The 25216-nt window shown below is 38.5% G+C and overlaps 1 protein-coding gene across 1 annotated transcript in view; it reads left to right on the forward strand.

Annotated features, from left to right (window-relative positions):
- The first annotated feature begins 2383 nt into the window (after window positions 1-2383).
- SLC26A7 (solute carrier family 26 member 7) overlaps window positions 2384-25216 on the forward strand; it is a 192062-nt gene continuing 169229 nt past the window's right edge. The window contains exon 1 of the mRNA XM_007948748.2: window positions 2384-2576. Within this exon, the coding sequence (XP_007946939.1) occupies window positions 2384-2576 (193 nt within the window). The remainder of the gene's footprint in view (window positions 2577-25216) is intronic.

Below are 25216 nucleotides of genomic sequence, written 5' to 3' on the forward strand. Positions count from 1 at the left end.
TTTTTTTTTTTTGGTATACAGATTCAAAGGACCGTGGTGGCACAGTGATTAAATGGTTGTCTGCTAACTTAAAGGTCAGTGGTTCGAACCCACTAGCCACTGCGGGGAAGGTAGGATTATCAGTCTGCTACCTATGGATTACAACCTTAGAAACCTGATGAGGGTAGTTCTGCCCTGTCCTTTAATGTTGCTATGAGTTGAAATTGAGTCAACAGCAACGGTTACACAGATTCATCTTCTGAAAATCCTGTTCATGTGAATTCTTCATAAGTAACATTTAATATAATTATTTCCTTCTTAAATGATAAAACTGCAAAACTAATAGCTGTCTGTCGATTAGAAATTTCAGTCAAAGTTTCAATTATTTTACTCATCTTGTCAGCATATATAGTACATATATGACTTAGGTCTGCTTTGAAAAATATCTCTAGTGTTTGATTATAAAATAATATATACTCATCATATAATCCACACTCAAGTTATTGTATATTAAACAAAGTTAGGTTTGTGAAGAAAAAGCAACATAGCGTCTTTATGAAAAGTGGATGTGCATTTATCTGGTGAGTCCACCTCTCATACAAAGAGAACAGGGTTAAAATAGTACAATTCTTCAATATAAGAGGGAGGAGGGAGAGTGGTGCAAACAACTGAACACATGACTAATCACTGAGAGGTTAGTAGTTGGAAACCCTCAGAGGCACCTCAGAGGAAAAGCCTAGTGATCAGCTTTAGAAAATTTGTAGCCTTGAAAACACTATGGGGTGCATTTCTTCTCTGCAACATATGGGGTTGCCATGAATTGGAATCAATTAGCTGGCAACTATTCCCCCCTCCCCCCCCAAGTTTGCCAAACCTGACTTATCAGACAGTTTGGAAATTTAACATAATATAAACAACTAGAAAAATATGAAACAAATTCTATTCTGTAGATAACAATAATTAGTACATAGGTATCTACATTTGGATAGTTAAGATTTATTCATTTAAAAGAAAGGTATTTTTGCACAAGTCAAAATCCAGTGATGTCACTTTCGGAAAGCTCAGAGTAGCTATTTACCTAATTTAAAAACAAGGGAAAAGGTGTGCCAGGGACTCTGAGAAGTAGCCAAGAGATCCAAATTCTTTGTTATTCTAAAGGCTTCCAGAAACCAGATTTCAACTCTGGACAAATGGGCATTAAAAGGGGGTGAACTATATACATGGGATATTTTTTCCTGGCTTCATATTTTTGGTTAATAAATTGTTTTTTTGGTTTAATTCCAATGGCACAGCTCATAAATGCAGGCTTTTTCTTCTGGGGCTAAAAACAAGTTATCTTTGATAGCCTATCTGTTCTGTCAGACAATGTAACAACCCTTCTGAAAAAGAGAAACTCCTCAGAGTTATCTGAAAGGAGGCCAGCACACACACACACACACACACACACACGCACACACACAGATTGAGGACACTTCAAACAATAGTTTGAACCATGCTGAACTGTTCAATTACAATACCATGAATGTCAGGATTATACGATTTAAAGAAACAGAGAAAATTGAATGAACTGTTTCAGAAACAAGGAAGAACTCCAGCCACAAATATTTGCTTATTGTGATGCTTATTTTCTTAGCCCATGAGAAGAAATTCCAGTTTATTTTTAAGAATTGACTTTTTTTTTTCCCCCCCAGACTGGGTAGTCACCTTTCCGAATGTTTGTGTATGAATGAGAACCTCATTAAGATGGAATAAAAGCAGTAAGACTTTTAGCAGTGCCCAGTCCTGTTCGTGAATTTTGTATAACTGGCAGTTATCTGATATATTGAAAATATGTACTTCTCAAAGAAGACTAGATTTTCTTACTATATTTTGCATGGCAGACCCCTCTAGCAGTTTTATGATTTGGCATAGCTTGCAGGGAGAGACCGGACTAGCTGTTTCCTGCCTCATTAGCATAACCCAGCCCACTTCCAACACACGCCCAGAATACCTCATTAACCATCAGGATTGCTGCCAAAAACATAAGACTACAGTGAATATAAGGGGAATTACGGGCGAAAGAGCTCTAGACCAAGTTAAGACTAAACCCATTACTTTCCCAAGATCAGAAAACAGGAAACATTTCTGCATTTCATTCAGATGAGAGTCCAAGGTTTAAATCTTTTTTTTTTTCCTTTCTGTTATCTCAAATAATTAGCTATACCACAAGACACACAGCCCAGCTGCGTATGTTTAAATTCTGTTAATCTCTCTCCTCTCCTTTATTTATTTATTTTCTGGGTAGCTTTGACATTTGTAAACCACAGAAGAATTAGAGACTGGCATTGAAAAGAGGTGTTCTGCAACTTTTTTTCTTTTTCTTGTTTAAAGACGTTTATTTCAACAAGAGGAAATCTGAAAAAAAATGACAGGGGCAAAGAGGAAAAAGAAAAACGTGCCCTGGAGCAAGCTGCATGCCCCTCATTGTGAAGACGTTAAAAAATGGTGTAAAAGGCGGCTACCTATTTTGGAATGGGCACCCCAGTACAATCTGAAAGAAAACTTGCTTCCAGACACCGTGTCTGGGATAATGTTGGCAGTTCAACAGGTGACACAAGGTAACGTACTGTGTTTGATATCCCTGTTTTATGCAGAATGGATGCCGCTCTGCTTTCTTGGAAGTGTGTTGTGACCTAGGATGGACAGTTTAGCTAATGAAGTGAATACTTAATTACCTCTGTGGAAATAAGCGCATTGAATATTTATATGCAAAAGTTTTTCTAATTGTCTCTCTCTCTCCCTTTTTGTTGCTATTTTTGATAGCTGTTAAGCATTGAACGACTTTTTGAATGGCATTACATATTTGTAACTTTAAAATTCATACTGTATAAGAGTAAATGATTAGTAATCACAGGCGAGTGAATTTCCATAGCTTGCCCTTACAGATACAGTTTCCTACTTTCGCTGATTCAAGCTATAAAATATCTCCTGGATTGAGCACAGTCTTTTGTAAACCTAATTAGCAGCACACAATTACCTGTTTAGCCTTGAGAGCTGCTACAAGCAAGGAACAGACATTGCTGTACATAAAGGAGGCTCTTTGCCAAGATCAGTATTTGCAAAGAGAATCCTACATTTCCTCAGAGCTTGTGTTTTACTCTGCATGCTGATTTACTTCTGTATCACGTTACCTACTCCATCATTTTCTCAACAAAAATATAAACGGGTAAGGACTCTTATTTTAACTTTCTCAGAGCAGTATTCCAAACGATATTCTGCATTTAGATGGGTATTTCCCTGGGTGAAAACTAGCTAATTTGTGAGTGTGTGTGTATGTATGTGTGTTTATGTATTTTCCTTAAAAGCGTAGTTATTGTCATTTTGACTGATTCAGGTAACAATTTTCTATTTGTAGTAAGGGAAGGAATGGTTTTCTCACCCTTGAGAATTGCAAAGATTATGTAGGTTTATATTTCTTTGCAGTTTCACTGTTTCTCTGGTTTTAACTATTATTCATACTGTTAACTTATAAGTATCCTTTTAATTGAATTATTCTGTAGCTGGAACCAACTGGTTTGTGTAAGTATTTGTGTTCTTAGTGTAATTAGGAACATCTGCTCCAGTGGCTTTACTTTGGGATCTCTAATACTATCATGCTTTATGGGAATCCATTTCATTGAATGGTCTTGTATTACATTTTTAATGACCATTTTGCTAATAGAAATGGATAGTAATCTTTCAGAAAAATGCAAAACAAATAAGTTTAGGCCCCTTTGTTTAGCCTTGTTTTTATTTAATTTTACATTCGAAGTTCAATATCACAAGCCCTTTGAAAATTTTGGTGATGAATTTAAAAGGGATTTTCCGCCAAATACTTTAACCTAGGTTTTAAAATGATTTTGCTTTAATTTAATGTAAAATGAACGAGAATTATGTGTTTTAAAAATATTTTGTTTTTTCATCTTTTGAACATAACCAAGTTAGTAAGGAAATTTAAGATGTGATAAAGTTACCTGCAATACAGCATTGGTGTTATCAGTCATGTTTGTCTTTGATAGGTAAAAATATGGCTTTTATTTGGGTGTCCATTTTAAATGAGTCTATTTTATGAGTCATAATATTTCATTGGTTATAAAGAAACACAATAGCTTGCCCCAGACTGGTGAGAAGCAAAATCCTTACACACCCTTGTGTCTAGGAAGCCATGGTTCTAACTGCTGGTCCTCTGAGAAGGCCTAGCAGGGAATGCAAAGGACCAAGAGTTTTTGTTGGTGTATTAAAAGACTAGTCTTAAATTTAATTACTCTTTTAAAAACAATCCTCTCAAACTTTCTAATGTTTGTTTATTATGGAGAGAGAAAAATGAAATATCATCAGTTACCGTTTGCTGTAAGGGAACTGTGCTAAGTCGCTATTGCCTCCCCCTGCTGTTGTCAAGTCAATTCTGACTCATGGCGACCCCACGTGTTCAGAGTAGAACTGCTCCATAGGATTTTCAAGCAGATCCCCAGACTGATCTTCTGAGGCACCTCTGGGTGGGCTCAAACTGCCAAACTTTGGCTAGTAATCAAGTTCTTAACCGTTTACGTCACCCAGGTAGCCATATCCTAACAAAACTGTAAGAGTCAGTGCTCAGATCTCTGCTTTGCATATGAGATAATGGAGGCTTAGAAGAGTAGGTCATTTTCCCTGGACCTCATACCTGATAAGTGATGGAGTCAGGACTTGATTCCAAAGCCAACACACTTAGAATTTTATATTTTATATGTCTATGCTGCCAAAATAACCAGACTTCTCCTAACACCAATGTTATTAGTAATAGAAGACATTTATTTGGAAAGGTAGAAATATTCTTCTCTTCAAATTACTTTTGCATTCAGGTTTCATCCCTGCAAGTTTTAGACTCAAAGGCAAAGTGACAAGAAAAATAACTATAGTAGGATAGAGAGTAAGGAAAGCATTTAGATGTCATTAGTTTGTACTTGTGTGAATATAATATTGGCAATCATTATTGGTGGCATTTCTTTAGGAAAGTTAGAATAAAGAAGGGATAATTGTTACATTTGCATCATGACACAAAAGGAATAGGTAACATTTTCACTCTACTAATTTTTGGAGAGCTATTTATGCACTCAGCATAGCGAAATACATGAAGTTGTTGAATTCAGTGTTTTTTTTTTACCTACAACTATGGAAGCTTATATGGTTCAGTCCAGTAGTTGTTTTTCATTTAAGAATGAATTTAAAACTAAGAAGGACAATGGAAATAACATGAGTATTTTCTATATGCAAAATACACAGAAAGTATTTAAAATTACTTTATTAAAGATTTCCTAATTGTTAAATATAATAGATACTTTTCAATTCTCATACCTGACTTGTCTATAGTATTTTCTGTGTTGATTACACCTTCTGAAACCCTTTCTCCTTTTGGTGTTCAGATACTGCTCTTTCGTATTTCTCACACTACCTCTCCGGCTTCCCTTCTTACAAGTCTTTGCAAATTTGCCTCCTACTCCATCTACCTAGTCAATATCAGCCCTGGAGACTCTGACCCTGACCTCGTTCTCCACATGTCCAGTAGGCTCTCCCATCTACATACAAGGCTTTAGCCACTAGCACTATGTTAATGCAACCCCAGATCCAGATGTTCAACTATTCAGACTGAGAATGTTCTAGAGATACTTTGAACACAACATTTAGACTTCTAAAACAAACAAACTGAGTAACACCACTATCCTAAAAAAAAGAATTGTCAAAACTGATCATAATAACAGTTATCGTTAGGTACAAATATGAATACTGTTCTGAGATCATTTGACATTTATACAAAACTAAAACTAATTGAGGGAGGATAAATAACTTGCCTAAGGTCACAGAGCAAATGAACGGGAGAGGTGGGATTTGAATTCAAGGAGTCTCACTCCATAGACTGTGCTCTTGCCTTTATATTATACTGTCTCTCCTAGAAAGTTCTGAGAGTCATTCCTATTTTCCTTCTCTTTTACCACCCTGCCCACTTCCACTAACAAACAATCAGCCACCGGGTTCTGTTGTTTCTACTTCCTAGATATCTTTGCAACCAAGTAGTCTTGCTTCATGTCCATGATGCTGCCCTAGTTCACTCTGAATTATTGAAACCATCTTGTGGCTCCTCATCCTCTGCTCTGTCTCCCCCTGTAGGCTTCATTCCATACCACAACCAGAATGATCAGAAATTTAAACTTGTATCCCTGTTCAGAATTCTTCAACTACCCTCTATTTCCTCTGGGAATAATTCCAATTCTTCAGCATCGGCTCTTAGATCATTAATAATGTGGGCGCTTTCAAACAAAGCTCTACTCCAAGAGCTATCTCCTCTGATAATCCCTCTGAACACTCTCCTTATACTTCTTCCCCTCCAACTCCCTTTGTACTTTTTACGTGTCTCTATAATTGGCCTTAATACAAGTATCATCACCTTTTGGCACAGCACTTTCTACAGTGGTCTTTAGGCTCCGAAAACAAAGATTATGTCTTAATCCTTATAGTCCTAGCAACTTCTATATTGCCTAGGACATACAAGTAGGTTTTCAATAAATGATTGCTGAGAGAATAAAAAATCAACTTAGCACCCAAAGCTAACTTGTTCTATTGAACCATGCTGCTGCCCTAGGAAGGAATTTAAATAAAAAATATTATTAAAATATTATTGTTCTCAAAATGAGTATAAGATGCTAATAGTAAATAATATGTTCAGAGTAAGAGTAATTAATTTCTTCTAACTTCTCCTATTTCCTAAAGTTACAAACTTACAACCCTCCAGACAAGTCTGGTAAAAGATATATTTCCTTTGTCCAAACAGTGTTTTTCTTTTCTTTTTTCTGTCTTCAGCCAGTATGGATATTTCATATAAAAATCTAGATGTCTGACTTCTTTTGGGAATAAGGAGATATGGCCATATGGGAACCACATCCCCGTGAAGTAAAACCCTGCTGGACCTTAATAGAGACCGCCCTCTACAGACAGGGCAGGTACTTGGCCTTTTGCCCTAGTTTTCAGCATGCATACACTGCCAGCACCCTTCCAGCTGATATTGCCATTACCTGCCTAGCCTGATGGGTGTCTGAGTTTGTTTCCCTTACCAAGACAGTTTCTAACACAGTTTCTTGAAATGCCTTCAATGCACACTTGAATAAAATTTTTAATGACAAATTGCATAAAGTTAGATCCTTAACCTAGATCGATAGAACTTTCAGGAACTGTTAGCCTATATTAATGTATTCTTTTATAGTCCTATGTATTTTATGTTACTTATTTAAGTAAAAATTCTGGGAAAGTATCCATAGTCTTCACAGACTGGCAAAGTCATTAGCCCTGCCTCAAAATAAATGACTATCAGTGTTGATGTTTGCTTCAAATTATCAGTAAACAAACTGTAGGTCATGTTGTCACTTGGTTCAAGTATTTCTTAAAAATCACTTATATATATATATATATATATATATATATATTTAAATTATATTACAAATTATTAATAAAAATGGAAGGGCTGTTATAATTAGCCTCTTCCACAATGTTCTTAACTAATATTTTGTAGCACTTTAGTACAAAATATTTTTTGGAAATGAACAAACATCCATAGAAAATGTCATTGACTTAAAACGTGTCACTGATGTGGTTGGCAAGTTAAGCAGGATAAGATTTTGGTCTCTAGAGTGTTTAATTCACATTCAGGCCTGGATGACCACTTGGGGAGAGTTACTTTGTTTCCAACCTAATAACTCAAGTACTGAGACAAAATGGGGACATAGATGCATGACTTACCATATAAGAACCTAATGCCTTGAGGAGGAAGAGGAAAATATTTTGCTCTGCATTCCAGGGGATCACCTAGAATTTTTGTTTCTAAGCCATGAAAAATTTTAAGCTGCCATAGCGTTGCCTGATGTTCAAACCACTACATTTTGAACCACAGACAAAAGATGAATGTTCCTTATAATTATGCAGAATGTGTGGGTGGCATCACTGGCACGAAAACATATGTGTGGAAGTTGAGCTCCAGTGCACTGCTGAGGGGCTTAGTGACATGTGGAACAATAAGTAGTAATTCCTGAAGCATACTACATTACAAAGATTAAAGCCTTGTCCCTTGTCTGAAAACTTGTCCCTGCTTGGGCTCAGCCTTCGGAGTACCATCCTAGTATTAGCTGTGTATCTGTAACCCTGTCCCCTTAGTCACTATATCTTCCTGTTATTAACTTTTTCCTTCCAAGAACAATGTCAGCTAAATATTGCCAAAGTAGTGTAAAATGCACTTGCTCTGATGCCTGTAAAAATGTATCGAGAAGCTAGTAAAATTTTGTTGACTTTTTTCTTCTCCATTTCCTCTCATCCCTTGGACCATCCTCAGTATAACTCCAGGCTCCATTTAGCAGTTCCGATTTATTTATTTATCCTAAACGTAAAAGGACAGTGATTTGGGTATATGCTTGGTTACCTAGTGCCACTCTGATAGGAATATACCACAAGTGGAATGGCTTTAACAAACAGGAATTTTTTCTCTTAGTTTTGGAGGCTAGAAATCTGAGTTCAAAGTGCTGGGCTCTAGGCACTGGGTGAAAACCCCTCAACCTTGAGCTTCAGCTCTGCCTCTTGCTCCTGGCCCACTGAAGCTAGAGGCTTTTCTTCACTCAGGCAAGTGTTGGCTGCTGAGGCTGACAAACACAAGGTCAACAAGTAAAAAGGCACAGTCCCCATATTACCAAACAACACGGCCAAATTAAAAACTAATTTAAGTCCATTAAAAGTCCCAAGAACAGCAGGGCAACATGGCAGGCTGCTAAACCACAACTCGGCTACATGTAGGGTTCAAGCATGCCAGCTGCTGGAGACTTTCCTTGAAGTTGCTTCTTATATGCTGGAAGTAGCACACATCCCTAAAGCAGCTACTCAGCTGCTCCAATGGACTCCACCATGGAGTTAATTACCAGTCTCACCATGGGGAATAACAATGTCCAGCTGTCCAGCTACTCAACCAGGCCCAGCCAAGTTGATATATGACCTTAACTACCACAATATAAGAGGTCCATTTATGTATTTCTTAGAATAGCCCTCTTTATAATATTTAGAACTGCCCATATGGAGGAGTCCCTGGGTAATGCAAATGGTTAGTGCACACAGATGCTAACCAAATGGTTAGACATTCAAGTCTGCCTAGAGGCGCCTTGGAAGAAAGGCCTGGTGACCTTCCAAAAAATTAGCCATTGAAGACTCTGTGGAGCACAATTCTGTTGTGACACACATGGTGTCATTATGAGTCAGATTTGACTTGATGGCAACTGTTATTTCTACACGGATGGGAAATTGGGATAATGTCATTGATCTTCTTTTTTAGGCTGTTGAGAACTTGACAAGGTTTATATCAAAATAGATTGGCAGTGAGTGTAAGGATGAGGTATGTGCCCAATATAGCAGTAGACTTCTGTTTTTGCTCAGTTGTTTCCACCTCTGCTTCTTTTAGTAACTGCACTTCACATTTATTTTGGAGAAGAACCCCTTATCCCCTTTTAGTACATATGGTTTGGATGAGGTTCCACTTCTGGCTTTATTCCAGTCTGACCAGTAGACTGAGTCCTCTTAGACCTGGATTCTCAACCTTGGCTGCTCATGGGAACCACTTCAGGGCTTAAAAAAAAAAAAAAAAAAAAAAAACCAACAAACTGGTACCTAGGTCCCATCCTAAATAATTAAATCAGAATTTCTGGGGGTGGGGTTGAGGCATTTTGATTTTTCTTCTCTCTCTTTCTCCCTTTTTAAAGTAGTCCAGATTATAATGTGCAGCAGGATTGAGAGCCTGACCCACAGTTATTGGTCCAGATGAAAGCCCATGGCCCAAGTCTTGATAATTAGCACAGTTCCATATACTGACCAGTGATTGTTCAGGGATAAACTCTGTCCCTAGGGACAAGGGTATGGATTTACTACAAAACAGGCCAATAATTTCTAATTTTAAAATAGCTGTGGCAGTACAAATGATCAAGTGGTCCAATTAGTCTGGATTCTGGTTTTGTGTGGTACCTTTTTTTTTTCTTTTAATTTTTTTTTTTTTTATTGTGATTTGGGTGAAAATTTACAGAGCAAATTCATTTTCCATACAGTAGTTTACATACATTTTGTCTCATGACATTGACTGCAATCTCCCACAATACAACAGCTCTCATCCCACTTCCTTCCCATAGCCACCTCTTCCCTGTGTCCTTCCCTCCCATGCACTCCTTCCCCCTGAGTTGTCTCCCTGTGCATACACAGCCCTTCTATTTCTCCCATGGTTGATCTCTCCAAGGAGTGTATCTACCTAATGTAAATGTTCAGCTCATGCATCTATCATTTGTTCAGCTAGAAGCCACAGAAATGAGTTCAATTCCAGACCTGAAGGCTTGCTAGGGACCATAGTCTCAGGGGTTCTACCAGGCTCCATCAGACCAGCAAACCTGGTCCCTTTTTTTTTTAAATGATTTTGACTTTTGTTCCACATTGTTCTCCCACTCTATTTGTGTGGTACCTTTTATGCAGACTGACTTTTATTTCTGTTGGGAAAGTTGGCAATAAGGAGGCTATGTCTGTACCACTTCCTAGGGCCTTCACAGCCTGAGACAGAAGCCTGTACAGCAAAGCCATAGTGGAGAGGAACCAAGTCCTGAGGACAGCTAGGACTCCCTTCACTTGTCACTTTCATATACAAGCACACTGTTTTTCTTTGCTTATGTAGGCTTAAATTGGATTACTTGTATTCACCTTGGCTACATATTTGAGTGCTATTATAATTTAAATGTATTACATAAATTTTGTCTAATCTTACAAAACTCAGCAAGAGAGATACAATTCAACTTTATATTTTCATGAGATGAGGAGGTTGAAGGTCAAAACATTAGATGACTTGACTCCAATCCTGCTACTGCTAAAAAGGATACAAACCTGTCATCTAGGCTCAACTGCTCACCACTTGATGCTTTCTGTTCTCCTGTTTGCTACTAGTATAACAGACGTAGTATGAATTGATCTAGGCAACAAAACTCTTGAGCCTCCCTCTACATAAATCTTTCAGGCTGCCCCTATTCATGATGACGTGTTACCTTCCTTGATAAAAGAAAACAAAACAAAAAACAACCCAGAGTCCCTAGTTGGAACCAGAAGAGGGCTCCACTGGTGGGAAGAAGTGCTTGTACCAGGAGTGATTGCTCTTACCCTTGAAGGTCTTTCTTTGCCCACTGCTCAGCTGGTTTAGGATGGGAAAGGGAGGGGAGACGTACTTTAGCACTGACCCTACATGTCTGCTAACGAGAAGGCTGGAGGTTCAAACCCCCCAACCACACCATGGAAGGAAGACTGGGCAATCTACTTCTGTAGAGATACCACCTCAGAAACCCAAGAAGGGATCGCTGTAAGTCAGGATTGACTTGATGACAGTGAGTTTTTTTTAAACATGGTTTTATCATGTCACAGAGTTGACATGAGGATAAATGCTTAACTGAGGCTTTACTAAAGGCTAAGGGAAAATAACGAGGGAAAACAGAGCACTGTGAATCTACAACCAGATTACTCATCTTTTCTTCATGTGGACCATTTCATCTCAGCTTCTGCGCTCCTCTATCAGAGCAGATACCACTTCAAACCCTTACCAGTCCCAGCCCAGAGCACCTTGTAGACATTTACTCTCTCTCCTGTTCTGCTCTGTGGGAGCAAGATGAGGTAGTCTGCTTGCATAAAGATTTACAGCCTTGGAAACCCTATAGGGTTGCTATGAGTTGGAATTGACTCAATGACAGTGGATTTTTATTATAAGTCCAAGAGAGGAAGGCCTGTCTTGGACTGTCTCCACCTTTTTGTCACTGGAGATGACGGCTCGCCAGGCAAGAGTCCACTCCTATCTATGGCCTTAAGCCTCTGGTGGCGTAGTGCCTAAGGCATTTGACTTCTAATCAGGAGTTTGGCAGTTCAAACCCACCAGCCATTCCAGGGAAGGAAGACTGGGCAATCTACTTCCATAAAGATGTGCCGTCTTGGAAACCCAAAGGGGCTTGCTATGAGTTGGAAGTGACTCAATGGCAGTGAGTTTTTGTTTTTTTTTAAAGCCTCAACCGTATGGCTCTATCTCAACACAGACACAAGAGCCACTTATGTGAAATATCTAGAATAGGCACAGTGTATTGAGACCAAAGTTGATTATTAGTGGTTACCAGGGATGAGCTGGAAGGAGAGGAAAAGGAGGACTTGTTGTTTAGGGGACACTGAGCTGCTGTTAAAGGTGATGGAAAATTTTGGAAGCAGATTAGGGTGATGGTTGAACAACTTGATGAAAATAATTAATTTCACTGAATTATACATGTGAAGAATATGGAAACAGCAGTTATTTTCTTATGTACTGTGACAATTAAAAACAACAAAAACCACAATAGACTTTTTCTTCAGTCTTTGTTCTTAATTTTCTTTTCTCTAAATCCCTTTCCATGGCTTAAGTTGCCACTTTCTGATAGTGTCTTGTAAAAATGTATTTGCAGCCCATTTTTTCTTCCTAGCTCTAGATATATAAATATCCAGCTGCTTATTGGGCATCATCTTTATGTCTCTCAGGAACATATTTAAAATGGAACATATTAATTTCCTTCCCCCAAACCACTCCTCACACTGTGTCCCTTTTCTTAGAGGGATATCCTTGTTCTTAAAATTTGTTCAGTCACACCATTGCACATGGCTTTCTGTCTACATCACTCTATGTGGTGCCCTTGCTTCTCACCATTTCTCACTGCTTCCTCCCTTCTTCTTCTCCCCTCATGGTTCCCTTTTGGAACTTCAAATACTTCCCTGGAGTTGAATCCCACCACAGATATGTTTTGATTGGCTTGTATGATGCTGGAGGCCAAGATTTAAATATTGAAAGATTTCATTTTAATATTAAGATTTTTTTGTTGTTGTTGTTCTTCATTTAAATCTAAGCATCTAACAATGCTGGGCCAATATTCCAAATGGCAGCAATAGGCTGCAGTTGACTGGTGCTTGCCTCCTTTATATGGTCACAGACTTGCCAGTTTGTCATGATCCCCAATATTTTATTTTCTTTTTACATCTGTATGGCTTCCCTGCTATTACTTACCCTGGTCTACCTTTAGAGCAGGATGATGTGAAAGCCAGCTAACCTCCCTGAATCAGGCCCTCAAAAGTACCTTCTCAAATGTCTTGATTCTGCCCACATCTTTCTGTATACCCTGCCACTATCTAAGTCCCAGGCATCAAGTGGAAGTTTAGCTTCACTTCCTCTACCCACAAAAAAGAACTACAATTGGAGAGGTCAAAGTTGAATACTTTGTAGAGGACCTATTTCTTGGTGGCAGAAGACCATGCCTATGTGTATATTTTTTTTCTCTTCTACTGATTCTTCATCCATGCTACTGGCATGATAGTAGGCTCAAGCTGGCCTCAAGCTGAGCTCTGGTATGTTTCTTTCTTTCTCTTTGCAAAAGCAAATCCAAACCTTAGCTTTATAAGTAGGAAGGAAGCCCCAGTTAGATATCAGGTCTCAACTATGTTTCTCTACTTTGACTTTGCTAGAACTCTGCTTTACTCACTAATTCAGCTAATAAAGTGTGACTTTTACTGCCAGTCCCTAAATGCCACCTGTGTATGTAGTTCCCTTGAGATCCTCCCCAGAGAAAGAGTGATTAGCAGGAATTGATTTATTGAAATGCTATTTTATGGGATGCTGTATGTCTTTAGCTAAAAATCTTTCTAGCTTTTTAAGGCTGTCACTTTGTTCTCGATATTGATCTGCCTACAATTTTTTTTTATCACCAAATATCCATCTCATGGTATGCTACATAGATAGGATTTTATTGCTCTTCATGCTCCTGAGTAGAAACACAAAATCCTTTAGCAGCTCCATAGGCTACACAACCTACTGAAGACATAAAGTATCTGAAACCAATACTCTCTACAAACTTTCAGTAAGAAAACATTCCCACCCTTAGGTACCCACACCAGAATGAGATCTTCAAGTTGAAATAACAAGATCATATTCTCATTGACTTTTGTACAAATTTCTCCTGAGGAGCACAGGAAAAAATAATAAGTCCTTGTGGGCTGGACTGTTGTCTTATACTTCTCTGTCTCTTTCCAAGAACATAGCAGATGTCTGTGTTCAAATATTTTTAGAACAGAAGTGAATAAATAACCCCACCAAGATATATTAGTATTCTTGAAAACAAAATAATTAGGTGGGGTAGGCCCTTCTAAGAACGACACACAAGAAATCAGGCCCATTCCGTGTCAGTTAGGATGAGGGTTATTTCCCTCTGGTATCTGGTTGGCAGTGGCCTTTAGTGTTGTTATTAGCAAACCACATTGTAACCTGCTGGCTGTTTCATGACATCAGCAGACTCACGGCTAAAAGGTACTATAAATGGGTCTCCCTGGGTCAATTTCATATATTCAAGAAACATAATTCTGTGAAAACAAAGTTCCTACAGATACAAATTATCTCAGTTAGCAGTTATTGTTAATCAAAGGTCAGTGGTTCCAATCAACTTAGAGATGAAGGCAAATCACAACATGTGGGTCCTTTCATCTTGTAGTTTGTTATATAAGTGAAATCTCAAAAACTTAAAATCTACTCATAACTGGAAAAGTCTTTGCCTGCCCAGATTCATGCTTCTGTATCTTCCCCTGGAACTGGCAGATGTCTTCAAGAAGTCCACGTAAGTCAATTCTACTACTTCACCCCAGAAACACCTGTACAAAATTCATAATCACTTAACTGAGGCACTCCTAAAGGCTAAGCAAAAGGAGAGACTACTATTTCAGCACCATGGCCTATCACATTAATAAATTTTATCTTTAGATGCCTACAATAGATATGAATTATGTACATACATGAAGAACAGAAGCTAGGGTGAAGGAATACATCTAGAAATCCAAAATGCTACTTAACCCACTCCTCTTCCCTGAGCTCCTTGCAAGATACCATCGTAGATTTGTTTTAACCTCTCCCCTGTCCTGCCCGTGGTTTTGTTTTATTGTTGTTGAGAACTCCTTGTTGTGGGTCACTTCTCTGCACTAGCTCACTCTTGGGTCTAGCCACTCCCAAATTGTTCTTTAAAGACCATTTCGCCTCCCTGGTTTTCCAGATCTCATCAGGTACCACATCCCAGTTTAGGAGTTTATTTATTAATGTGCTCCATGATCAACTGCTCTTGCTAACCATCAATCTGTCATAGCCATTGACCATATGGAGAGTGTGACATGATTACTCCAAGAGTTTTTCTAAGAGATGCTTATAGACAAAGTGACTAGAGCATTCTGAGTAAGTATCAAGTTTTTACATAGTGAGTTGCCTGTCCTAAGCTGTTATGATGCCTCTTTTCATGGCATGGTCTACAGATGAATGGTGTAGTAAAAAACATGGTCCCCAAAACAAACAGAACAAACAGAAAAACTCAAAAAAAACAAAACAAAAATGAACAAGCGCACAGACAAAAACCACTGAAACATTTCTTGCCTTCGTGAGAGCAATCTCTGTACACCTTTACCCAGCTAGTAGTGTTTAAGGAGAAAGATTTCCAGGACCTACCTGGAGCTTTGAAGTTGACAGTCCTACTCTGCCCTGTGTGCTGAGCACCTTCTAATGAAACTGGCTGTTGATGTCCTTAGGGTTGTTACTGGCTCTGTAAGAAGTCTTCACCTGAACTGCTTATTAAACTCTTTTCCTAACTTACTCTGTTTTCTTGACTCTGACTGCTTGACCTTGCTTACAGCTTCACCGACCTGATAATCAGGATCTTTCTTTTGTCTTTGACTCTTTACTTCCCACTCATAGTCTCTGTTATTTTTTTAAAAATATTATTCCTAAGACCTTCCATGTGTTGACCCTCGCCTCATGAGTTGTTCGTTACTGTTGAGTTGATTTGGACTCATGGCAAACTCATGTTGCTGAGTAGAACTATGCTCCATAGGGTTTCAAGGCTGTGACCTGTCAGAAGTGCCTCTAGATTCATTTGAACCACCAACCTTTCAGCTAGTAATCAATTGCTTAACTCTTTGTGCCACTCAGGGACTCTAGCCTCATGAAAGATCCTACTAATTGGTTTGCTAAATAATTGTTCACTGATAAATGGAAACAATTACTATGTTGCTTAACAATAGAAGTTCGCAAACTAACTGGAGACCTTGACACAAAAGCAAATAATACAATGATTGTGGTATGTGCTACAAATGAAAGATATTAAAGAAACTATCAACTTTTCCTGGACTGAGGACAAACTTGATCAGGAAAGTGTCCAGAGAAAACTGTACTTTAACTGGGTCTTGAGAGCAGTTGAACATCATTTTATCAGATAAACCACACATAAAGAGCACTATATAGAGGAAAAAATATGCAGTGATAATAAGAATAAAATAATAAGAGGTTTTTTTTTTTTTTTTTTTAAATACTTGATAATCTGGTGGGAAGGATCCCTGATGGCACAGTGGTTAAGGGTACAGCTGCAAAAGGTCAGCGGTTCAAACTTGCTAGCAACTTCAAGGGAGAAAAGAGTTGGTGGTCATTACAGTCTAGAAAACCCTAGGGGGCAGTTCTACTCTGTCCTATAGGGTCATCATGAATTGGAGTTACCTCAAAAACACAACACACACAGAGACACACACACAATTTGATAGGAGTTGAAATTGTAGTGGCTAGCAGAGTCTAGGTGATAAAAATCTTGCGTAACATGCAAAAAGTATTTGGTAAGAAGAAAAAAAAAAGAGATAGGAAGAGGGAGAATATCAACTTTGTAAGGAATTTTCTAAAACATTAAAGTTTGAGAAATTCTAGGTATCTTACAAAATATTAAGGACAACCCCTACCTTTGCTAAGGATGAGTGTTTTAAACCTTACTTGCAGCTACTATTGGTATATACATATATATTAATATAACTGCCAGATATAGATCACTTAACGTGTATTTTATACATGACTCTGTGCATCTTCTATTTCTCTCCTGTTTCCCTTTCCCCTCTGCTTACTCAGTTAAAAGACAGAAATGAAAACAAGCAAATTTCAAAAGGGAATGGGGAAAGGATGCTCAATAGCCTAATTAGCATTTTAGGCTCATTGCATCGTTCTACTTTGGTCTCTAGGCATGTAAGCCAACACTTTGGTCTATGACTGGATAAAAGAACATTTTAATGACTACTAGTATCCCGTGGGTCCATGATCTCTCCCCTCATTTAATTCATTGTACATTAACTGTTGAGGGTATCACTGGAGAAGGCACTGTGCAGAGTGGCATCATTACTCTGCTGGCCGGGTGTCATGTGGTAAAGCTACCTCCTTCTCTAAGGCAGCATTGTGTGAGACAGGAGTGCCAGCCTGGACATCAGCTGTGTGTGCTGCTCTGCTCAGACAATCGCTCCTCAGTCTTGTTCAGAGTCAGAGATTAGCAGTGTGCCTTTCCCTCTGGGTATTTCCTTATTTTCATGTGGGCTTCAAGTGTTTGCTGCTGCACACTGATCCACTTGAAGCTGGTGAGCTAACTAATCCTCTCTGGAAGTAACTGGATTATCTCTAAGTAGTAAAGTAACCCTTTCAGAGTCTGATGGTGTGTCTCATCCACTTTCAAAGTCATTAAAAGCATCACAGCCTGCAAAATAATATCATCTCACATGCCTGTCTGGTGTTTACTCGTGTGATTCTGTCACTAAGACTCAAGGATTCTTTCTTTTTTTCCCCCTGAACAATCTGATTTTGAATATAGTTAAGTAACATCACTTAAAAAAAAAAAATTAAAAGGTACAGTGATATAGAAAGTCCTAAAATTTTTATTAGTGACCCACCCCCCAAAAAAAAACATTGACTTTCAAATTCCAGCTTGAGAAAATAAATTTTCTACTAACTTGCATTTTGTACTAGTTAAGGCATTTGGCTGCTAACCAGAAGGTTAGTGGTTCAAACTCACCAGCTGCTCCATGGGAGCAAGATGAGGCAATCTACTTCTGTAAAGATTTACAGCTTTGGAAACCCAATGGGAGTCACTATGAGTCAGAAACAACTTGATGGCCATAGGTTTTTTTTTTTTTTTTGTAACTTGAATTTGTATATTATTTTATTATTATCACTACCTTGCGTTCATATCACCTTTTTTTTTTTTTTTTAAATTTTCAGGGGCATAATTGATCCTTAGTGTAATACCATGGGCCCCATTCATATCCATGAATCCATAACTGTAGTGAAGTTTTCAACAAATACAAAGAATAGGGCGTAGGGTTTACTGTGTAAGATTTTACATCTTAGAAAATTAATAGAGATATACTCAGGTTTGAAGTGCATAATTGTGTTTAGTTTATTGCAAGGTTGTCATGGCAATGCATGCAAGTAAGACCTCACAACATTCATTTGGAACTGGACAATCAGAATTAACAATTATGATCACAGTGTTAGTAATGGTTATTAATGGTTCAGTGGTTAGAATCCAAATCTTTAGACTTCAGTCTTTTGCCTTTAAGAAGTGGTCTCAAGAAGAAGGCTTAACCTTGGCTTGAACTCTGGAGGTGTCTGGAAGCTAGATCATCGGTAAGTGGTACGTGGCAGTGGACAGAATCTCAGTTCTATCTCTCAGTAAACCAAAACCAAACTCACTTCCGTGGAGTTGGACCCGACTCATAGCGACCCCTCCTTGGGTTTCCGAGGCAGTATCACTACGGAAGTAGGATTGCCCAACCTTCCAAGGCAGTATCACTATGGAAATAGATTGCTGAGCAGAAATTGAAGGTTTATGTGTGAATTTGTCACGTTGACTCCACATGACAAGGGCCAGTGTGACATCAAAGACTGGTATGTTGGGTGTTTTCTCCAGGGTTAGAGAGTAGCCAAATGTCATATCTTTTCTTCAAGGTTATAAATTAGAGATGTCATTTAGATTTATGTCTCAATGTTAGTTTACAAAGATGAATATACTCTTCTTTATCACAGCATGTCAGGTCAGAGTCAACTTAACTTAAAAGTTGTTCATATCCTTTACTCCATATGCTTTTATATTTCTATGTCTAAGTTCAGAGATTTTCTAAATAACTTTCTTTTTATGACTTACAGGTGTCTAATGACTTATAGTTAATGTTAGCCTCACAAAGGTAGAAATTATTTCTCTTTTTAAGTTTATGTTATGAGTGCTCAAACATATGTACTTTGAAGACATAACAGTGCCTTATACCTTATGGCATTTGAGATCATTTATAGAAACATACAGAATGGGGTTCATTATAATTGTTCTCCAAAATCAGATCTCCTTGTAGTCATTATCACTTCTTCGTTCTGGGGCTTACATTTGGTCCTGAACCAACCATACTCTTCCCTTCCTCCAATCACTGGCCTTTTTAGTAGTTAGAAGTTCATGTGAGCAAAAACTGCTCTAATCACGATTCATATTTGACTGTTCCTCTTTCTACTTGCTGAAGCAGAAAGAATTCTTGCCAACAATCTGTTTAAAACTCTCAGCCAAAGACTTGAATTCCTGATTTTTCTAAAACACAATATATCTCAACTATATGCTCTTTCCTACATACCATTTACTTTTTTTTTTAACATTTTATTTTGTTGCTGTTGTTGAGAATATACAACAAAACTTACACCAATTCAACCAATTCTACATGTACAATTCAGTGACAGTTGATTATATTCTTTCAGAAAAACTACAGGTTTTCTGGTCTCAGGGTAGTGAAGGCTAAGGTTTGTATGGCCCATTAGTCCTTTTTTCCCCCTCTTTTTAATTTTTATTGTGATGTGGGTGAAAGTTTACAGAGTAAATTCATTTTCCATACAGCTTCCATTTGTTTCATGACATTGACTGCAATTCCCCACAATGTAACAGCTCTCTTCCCACTTCTTTCCCATAGTTACCTCTTCCCTGTATCTTTTCCTAACCATTCCTGCCCCCCCCACCTATCTCCCTATGCAAACCCTGCCCTTCTACTCTCCCACAATTGATCGGTCTAAGGAGTGTATCTACCTGATGTAAATGTTCACCCTGTATGCCTTGTCTGGCTGAAAGCCATAGGAGTAGTTCAATTTCAGACCTGAAGGGTAACTCGGGGCCATAGTCTCAGAAGTCTCACCAGGCTCTTCTATCAGACCAGTAAACTTGATCTCTTTTTTAAATGATTTTGAGTTTCGTTCTGCATTTTTCTCCCACTCTATCCAGGCTCTCCTGCATTGATTTATTTCCAAGTAGTTGACAGTGGTAGCTGGGCACCATCTTGTTCTTCTGGACTCATGGTCATATAAGCTGGGGATCACATGGTCTACTATTCCTTTGCACTAATTGTTTCCATGTATCTTTGTTTTTCTTCATTCTTTGCTCTGGATAAAGAGAGACCCATTATTGTAGCTAGATTACTGCTTTGGTTTTCTTCATTCTTTGCTCTGGGTGGAGAGAGACCCATTATTGAGCTAGATTACTCACCAAAGTAGCATGTAGAATAATGTTTTTGTATAGTATGCTATGCCACTTGAGCTTGAGGTCCCTGTGACCATGGTCCTGAACCCACAGGTCCAACTGCTCACTCCCTCAGGGTGGTTGGTTGTGGCCAAGAAGTTATAACTTTGCTCCTTTGTTAGCTCTGTTATATATTTGGACATTCTCACAGCACAAATAAATACATATGTAGAAATGTCATCTGCTAACCTTAGACATGGTCATGGGTATATTCTCTTTTGCCTAGACATACCTGATCATTCAGCCTGTCTACCAATCTGTTTACTCATAGATTAATGTTTGTTATCACTGACAATGCAATATTGTATATGTAAAAGAGTTTATCTTTGTTGTTTCTACCTCTTGTGTACCTCTCTGTATCTTCCTCTTCCTCAGTGCCACTGTATTGATCACTCACTTTTGGTACATTGCCTTGCCCGTCACCCAAATCAATACTTGTCTCCACCTATCTAGCAGTCTCCCGCACCCCCCATCCCTGGTAACCAACAAAGAAAGTTTCCTTCCATATATAAACCTTTCCTTGACTCTTTGTAATAGTGAACTAATGCAGTATTTGTCCTTCTGTGATTGACTTACTTCACTCAGCATAATGTATATGATCCCATATACATAGTTCTTAAAAGAACATAATGCCAAGATAGACATATTTTACTAGTTAAGCTAAACTAATGCTTGGTTTAAAGAAGACTTCAGGAAATATGTTTTGGCTTAGAGATTAAAGATTATCTCAGGCAATAGTTTTAGGGGTTCATCTAGCCCTCTTGGCTCCAGAAGTCTGGAGTCCATAAGAATTTGAAATGTTGTTCTGCATTTTCTTCCTTTGATCAGGATTCTTCTGTAAAATCTTTGATCAAAATATTTAGTAATGGTAGCCAAGCACCGTCCTGTTCTGATCTCATGGCAATAGAGGCAGTTGTTCACTGAGGCAATTTGCTACATATTTCATATTTTCCTCCTATTCCTGACTCTGTTTCTTCCTCTATTGCTCCAGGTAAATAAAAACCAATTGTCAGGCCCTAGATGGCCAGTTGCAAGCTTTTAAGAGGGGCACCATCTTGTTCTTCTGGACTCATGGTCGTATAAGCTGAGGATCGCATTGTCTACTATTCCTTTGCAGTAATTGTTTAGTGCAAGGAACTAGGAGATAGAACGGAATCTCTGAACACATTATAAGGACAATTAACTGGGTCCACTTACTTTTGGTTTGTTTCCCTGTCATCTTCAGACTAGGAACACCAGGTGCCACTGTTGCAGTTTCTTTATCTTCCTATCCAGGAGCTCTTAGATTCTGAAGTAAATATGGTAAGAAGCAACAAGGAAATGGCCTATTTCATGAATATTTGAATTCATACCACACATTTGCTCCTTGTTCCTCTCATTATTGGCTGCTACTCCATATTTAAGCCCTTTCTCAATCATCTCTTCTTTCCCTTACTTTCCTTTTAACACTGCATCACGCATCTTCCTTCCTGCTTTGGACAATGGTATCTTCATTACCAGCCTTTACCATTGTGCCCTCAGAAACCATTTTTCTTTATTGAATACTTTCTATACTTTCAACCAGTTCACAAAAAATTCTTTTTTACCTGTTTGCCTTAAAACATGGTTCTCTCACACAAGGGCATAATCTCCCAGGCACCCCTTTCAAGTAGAAGTTAATTATTCTGCCACAACCCTTAGTAATTCATGTATAAAAGCATATTATACTTGTATTTATGTATTGAATATCTGCGCTATTCAATATTGTGTCCACATTTGCATGTTCCTCTTTCAAGGTGGCATAGTGCCTAAGGCATTTGACTGCTAACCAGAAGGCTGGCGGTTCAAAACCACCAGCCACTCCTCAAAAGGAAGACTGGGCAATCTACTTCCATAGAGATACTGCCTTGGATATCCAAGGAGGGGTCGCTATGAGTCAGGACTGACTCGATGGCAGTGAGTTTAGTTTTTTGAGTTTCTTCCAAGGACAATTTTGTCACATGATCATATATTTTTGTAAAATTTGCAAAAGTAAGATATTGTAAAAGAAATTGATAAAGAACATTGTCCCTTTTCAACACAACTCCTTTTTGGGTCTTAATTCTTAATGTCCAAAGGTTTTGGAGTAGCTGGAGGTATTTCTGGAATCTGTCTAAAAGGAAATTGCTACAAAATACTGACACTGATAGAGATCAAATAAAATGCATACTATGGCTCTATAACAAAGGCATTGTCAAGATACTGGTTAACTGATGTCAGTAATTCAAATAATGTTTAAGTTTCTGTACAAGTATGGCACTTAAGGTTGTGTGTCAACATGGCTGGTCCAGGATTCATAGTGTCTTGTTGTTGTTGTTGTTGTTATGTGCCGTCGAGTCAAACCCGACTCATAGTGTCTTAGCAGTTGTGAAATAGTTATTCCCCATGATGAGATCTAATATAATGTAATCACTTCCATGGTAAGATCTGTAAGGAGCAGTCAGTCAGTTGCAAAGGAGTTTGCAGGATTTGGGCTGCTTCTAGAATGAATGGAAAAGCTTTGGGAAAGGTCTCTGGCTCTTTGCTCATTTTGGATCTTGCATTTGGCTGGTTATCATTTTTGGTTCCAGTGGCCTGCTATGTTGCCTGACAATCTTGGGATTGTTGTCTTTGTAGCCTGTGAGGCAACAATCTGCCATTTTACCTATCAATCTCAGATTCGTCAGCTTCTGAAGCCAACAGCCTCCTAGATTCCCCACCAATCTTGAATTCCTCAGCCTCTGCAGCTTGTGAGTCAGGAAAAGACGTTTGATCCGTAGACTTGGGACTTGCCAGCTCCTACCCCTGCATGAACCATTTCCTTGAGATGAATTTCTCTCTCTCTCTGTCTCTAAGCTTCACTGGTTTTGTTTCTCTAGAGAAGCCAGCCTAAGATAACAAGAAGATGTGAAATGCCCTGAAATCTTACAGTTTATCAAGAATCTTAGTAGAGGTTTTCCCAACTTGACAGTTTAATTTTCACATTATGTTATTGACTAATTATGAAACAGAAATAAAATTTTATGCTTTATCAATGTTAATAAATACATAAAATTAACAATGGTCTCTTAGCCTAATTCCCCTAGATATTGGAACATGAGTTAGTGGGCTTAGGTGTTACCCTGTTCTTGGGGATGCAAGCCCAGAGAACAATAGTGAGGGACAAGGGAAATGAGAAGGGGGAAAAGTCAATGAGAGGATGCCTGCTAGGCAGCTGACCATCTCTAAGGTAACTGATTGCTCCAGCAATGAGACCTTGCTCTTAAGAAGCTTAACCTGCATCTCCAGACGCACTCTCAGTGGGGAGAAAAGAGGAGACATTTATTCACTAGCCCAAAGGTTCATATCATGGCACCTTCTGAGTTCCCATATATGAGCCTGGGCATTAACAGAATCCCTGAGAGGTGTCAACAGGGAAGCCTTGGGGTTTGACAAAAGAGGGAAGTTGTCAGGTTATACCACATGAAGTTAGAGAGAACCCTAGGGACAGATGAGGCAAAAAGCACCTGAAATGATACATAGGATTTCACAAGAGGAAAGCCAAAATTAACTTTCCGTTCTTTCTATAGGAGACATTACAAAAATCATTGTCATCTGAAGAAATTCAAAGAACATACAGCCTAAAATTGGGAGGGGGTGGGGGGAAGTATTATTGAAGCAGTTAATTAATAAAAATAGTCTTTTCCCTTGGATATTGGACCATGGAATTTGCCAGCTTTTTAAAATTTGTAATTTAGTGTGATTTTTTTCATTCTTAATAAATATTCATCTTTTAACTAATTTTATGCTTGTAATTTTATCTTTGTTTCTAGAATGACCTCGTAGATTTTATCAAATTCTAAAAACTACAACTCACTGCCATTGAGTCGAACCCCTCCTTGGGTTTCTGAGGTAGTATCGCTACAGAAGTAGATTGCCCAACCTTCCTTTCAAGGAGTGGCTGGTGGGTTTGAACCGCCAGCATTCTGCTTAGCAGTCAAATGCCGTAGGCACTACACCATCAGAGCTCCTTTTAAGACTCAAATCCTGAATCTGCTTCTGTGCTTAAGTTTATCCTTAGAGCTAATAAGAAAATAAACAAACTCAGTTTTTCTTGATTTCATGTCCCATTTGGCACCAAACCTCTCTCTCCAGTCTTCACTAACATGATTTTTGAGAGATTAGTCCCTATTTCCTGCCTCTCCTCTCTACACTCATAACCATTCCTTACCTGCTCACACTTGGTTCTTAAACCCTCTATTCCCTGAGAGGTATACTTTCTAAAGTCACCAGTGTTCTTTCTAGGGTCAAGGTCAATAAACATTTCTGTTCTCTGTCATATGTGCCATTTCTGTGCAATTGCCACAGACTCTTGGCCCTGGCTTCTATCTTTTTCTTCCAGTTATTTTCCTATGTATCTCTCAACTCTGTTCACTTCTCAGATTTTGGTGTTGATCAGGACTCTGACTAGACTAATTTCTTTGGGTGACCAGATCAGGGTTTTAGGTTATGGTGTTTTAGCTTTTACAGGGTTTGTAATATTCACCACATGTCCAGTCACCTTTGGCCCTATGACATGTTCTATGAAGCAAGTATTCTGTGCTCTAACCATTTACCATGGAATTGATTTTTGTGCTTTGTTTTGTTTTAGGGGAGGTGTGTAGTGTTTATATATGATAATATCATATCATATATCATATCCATATATCATATTTGGGAGCTCTGGTAGCATAGTGGCTAAGGCACTTGACTGCTAACCAGAAGGCTGGTGGTTCAAACCCACC

This window comes from Orycteropus afer, unplaced genomic scaffold (assembly GCF_000298275.1).
Source record: "Orycteropus afer afer isolate SDZICR_OR568_19922 unplaced genomic scaffold, OryAfe1.0 scaffold00222, whole genome shotgun sequence".
Lineage (NCBI taxonomy): Eukaryota > Metazoa > Chordata > Mammalia > Tubulidentata > Orycteropodidae > Orycteropus > Orycteropus afer.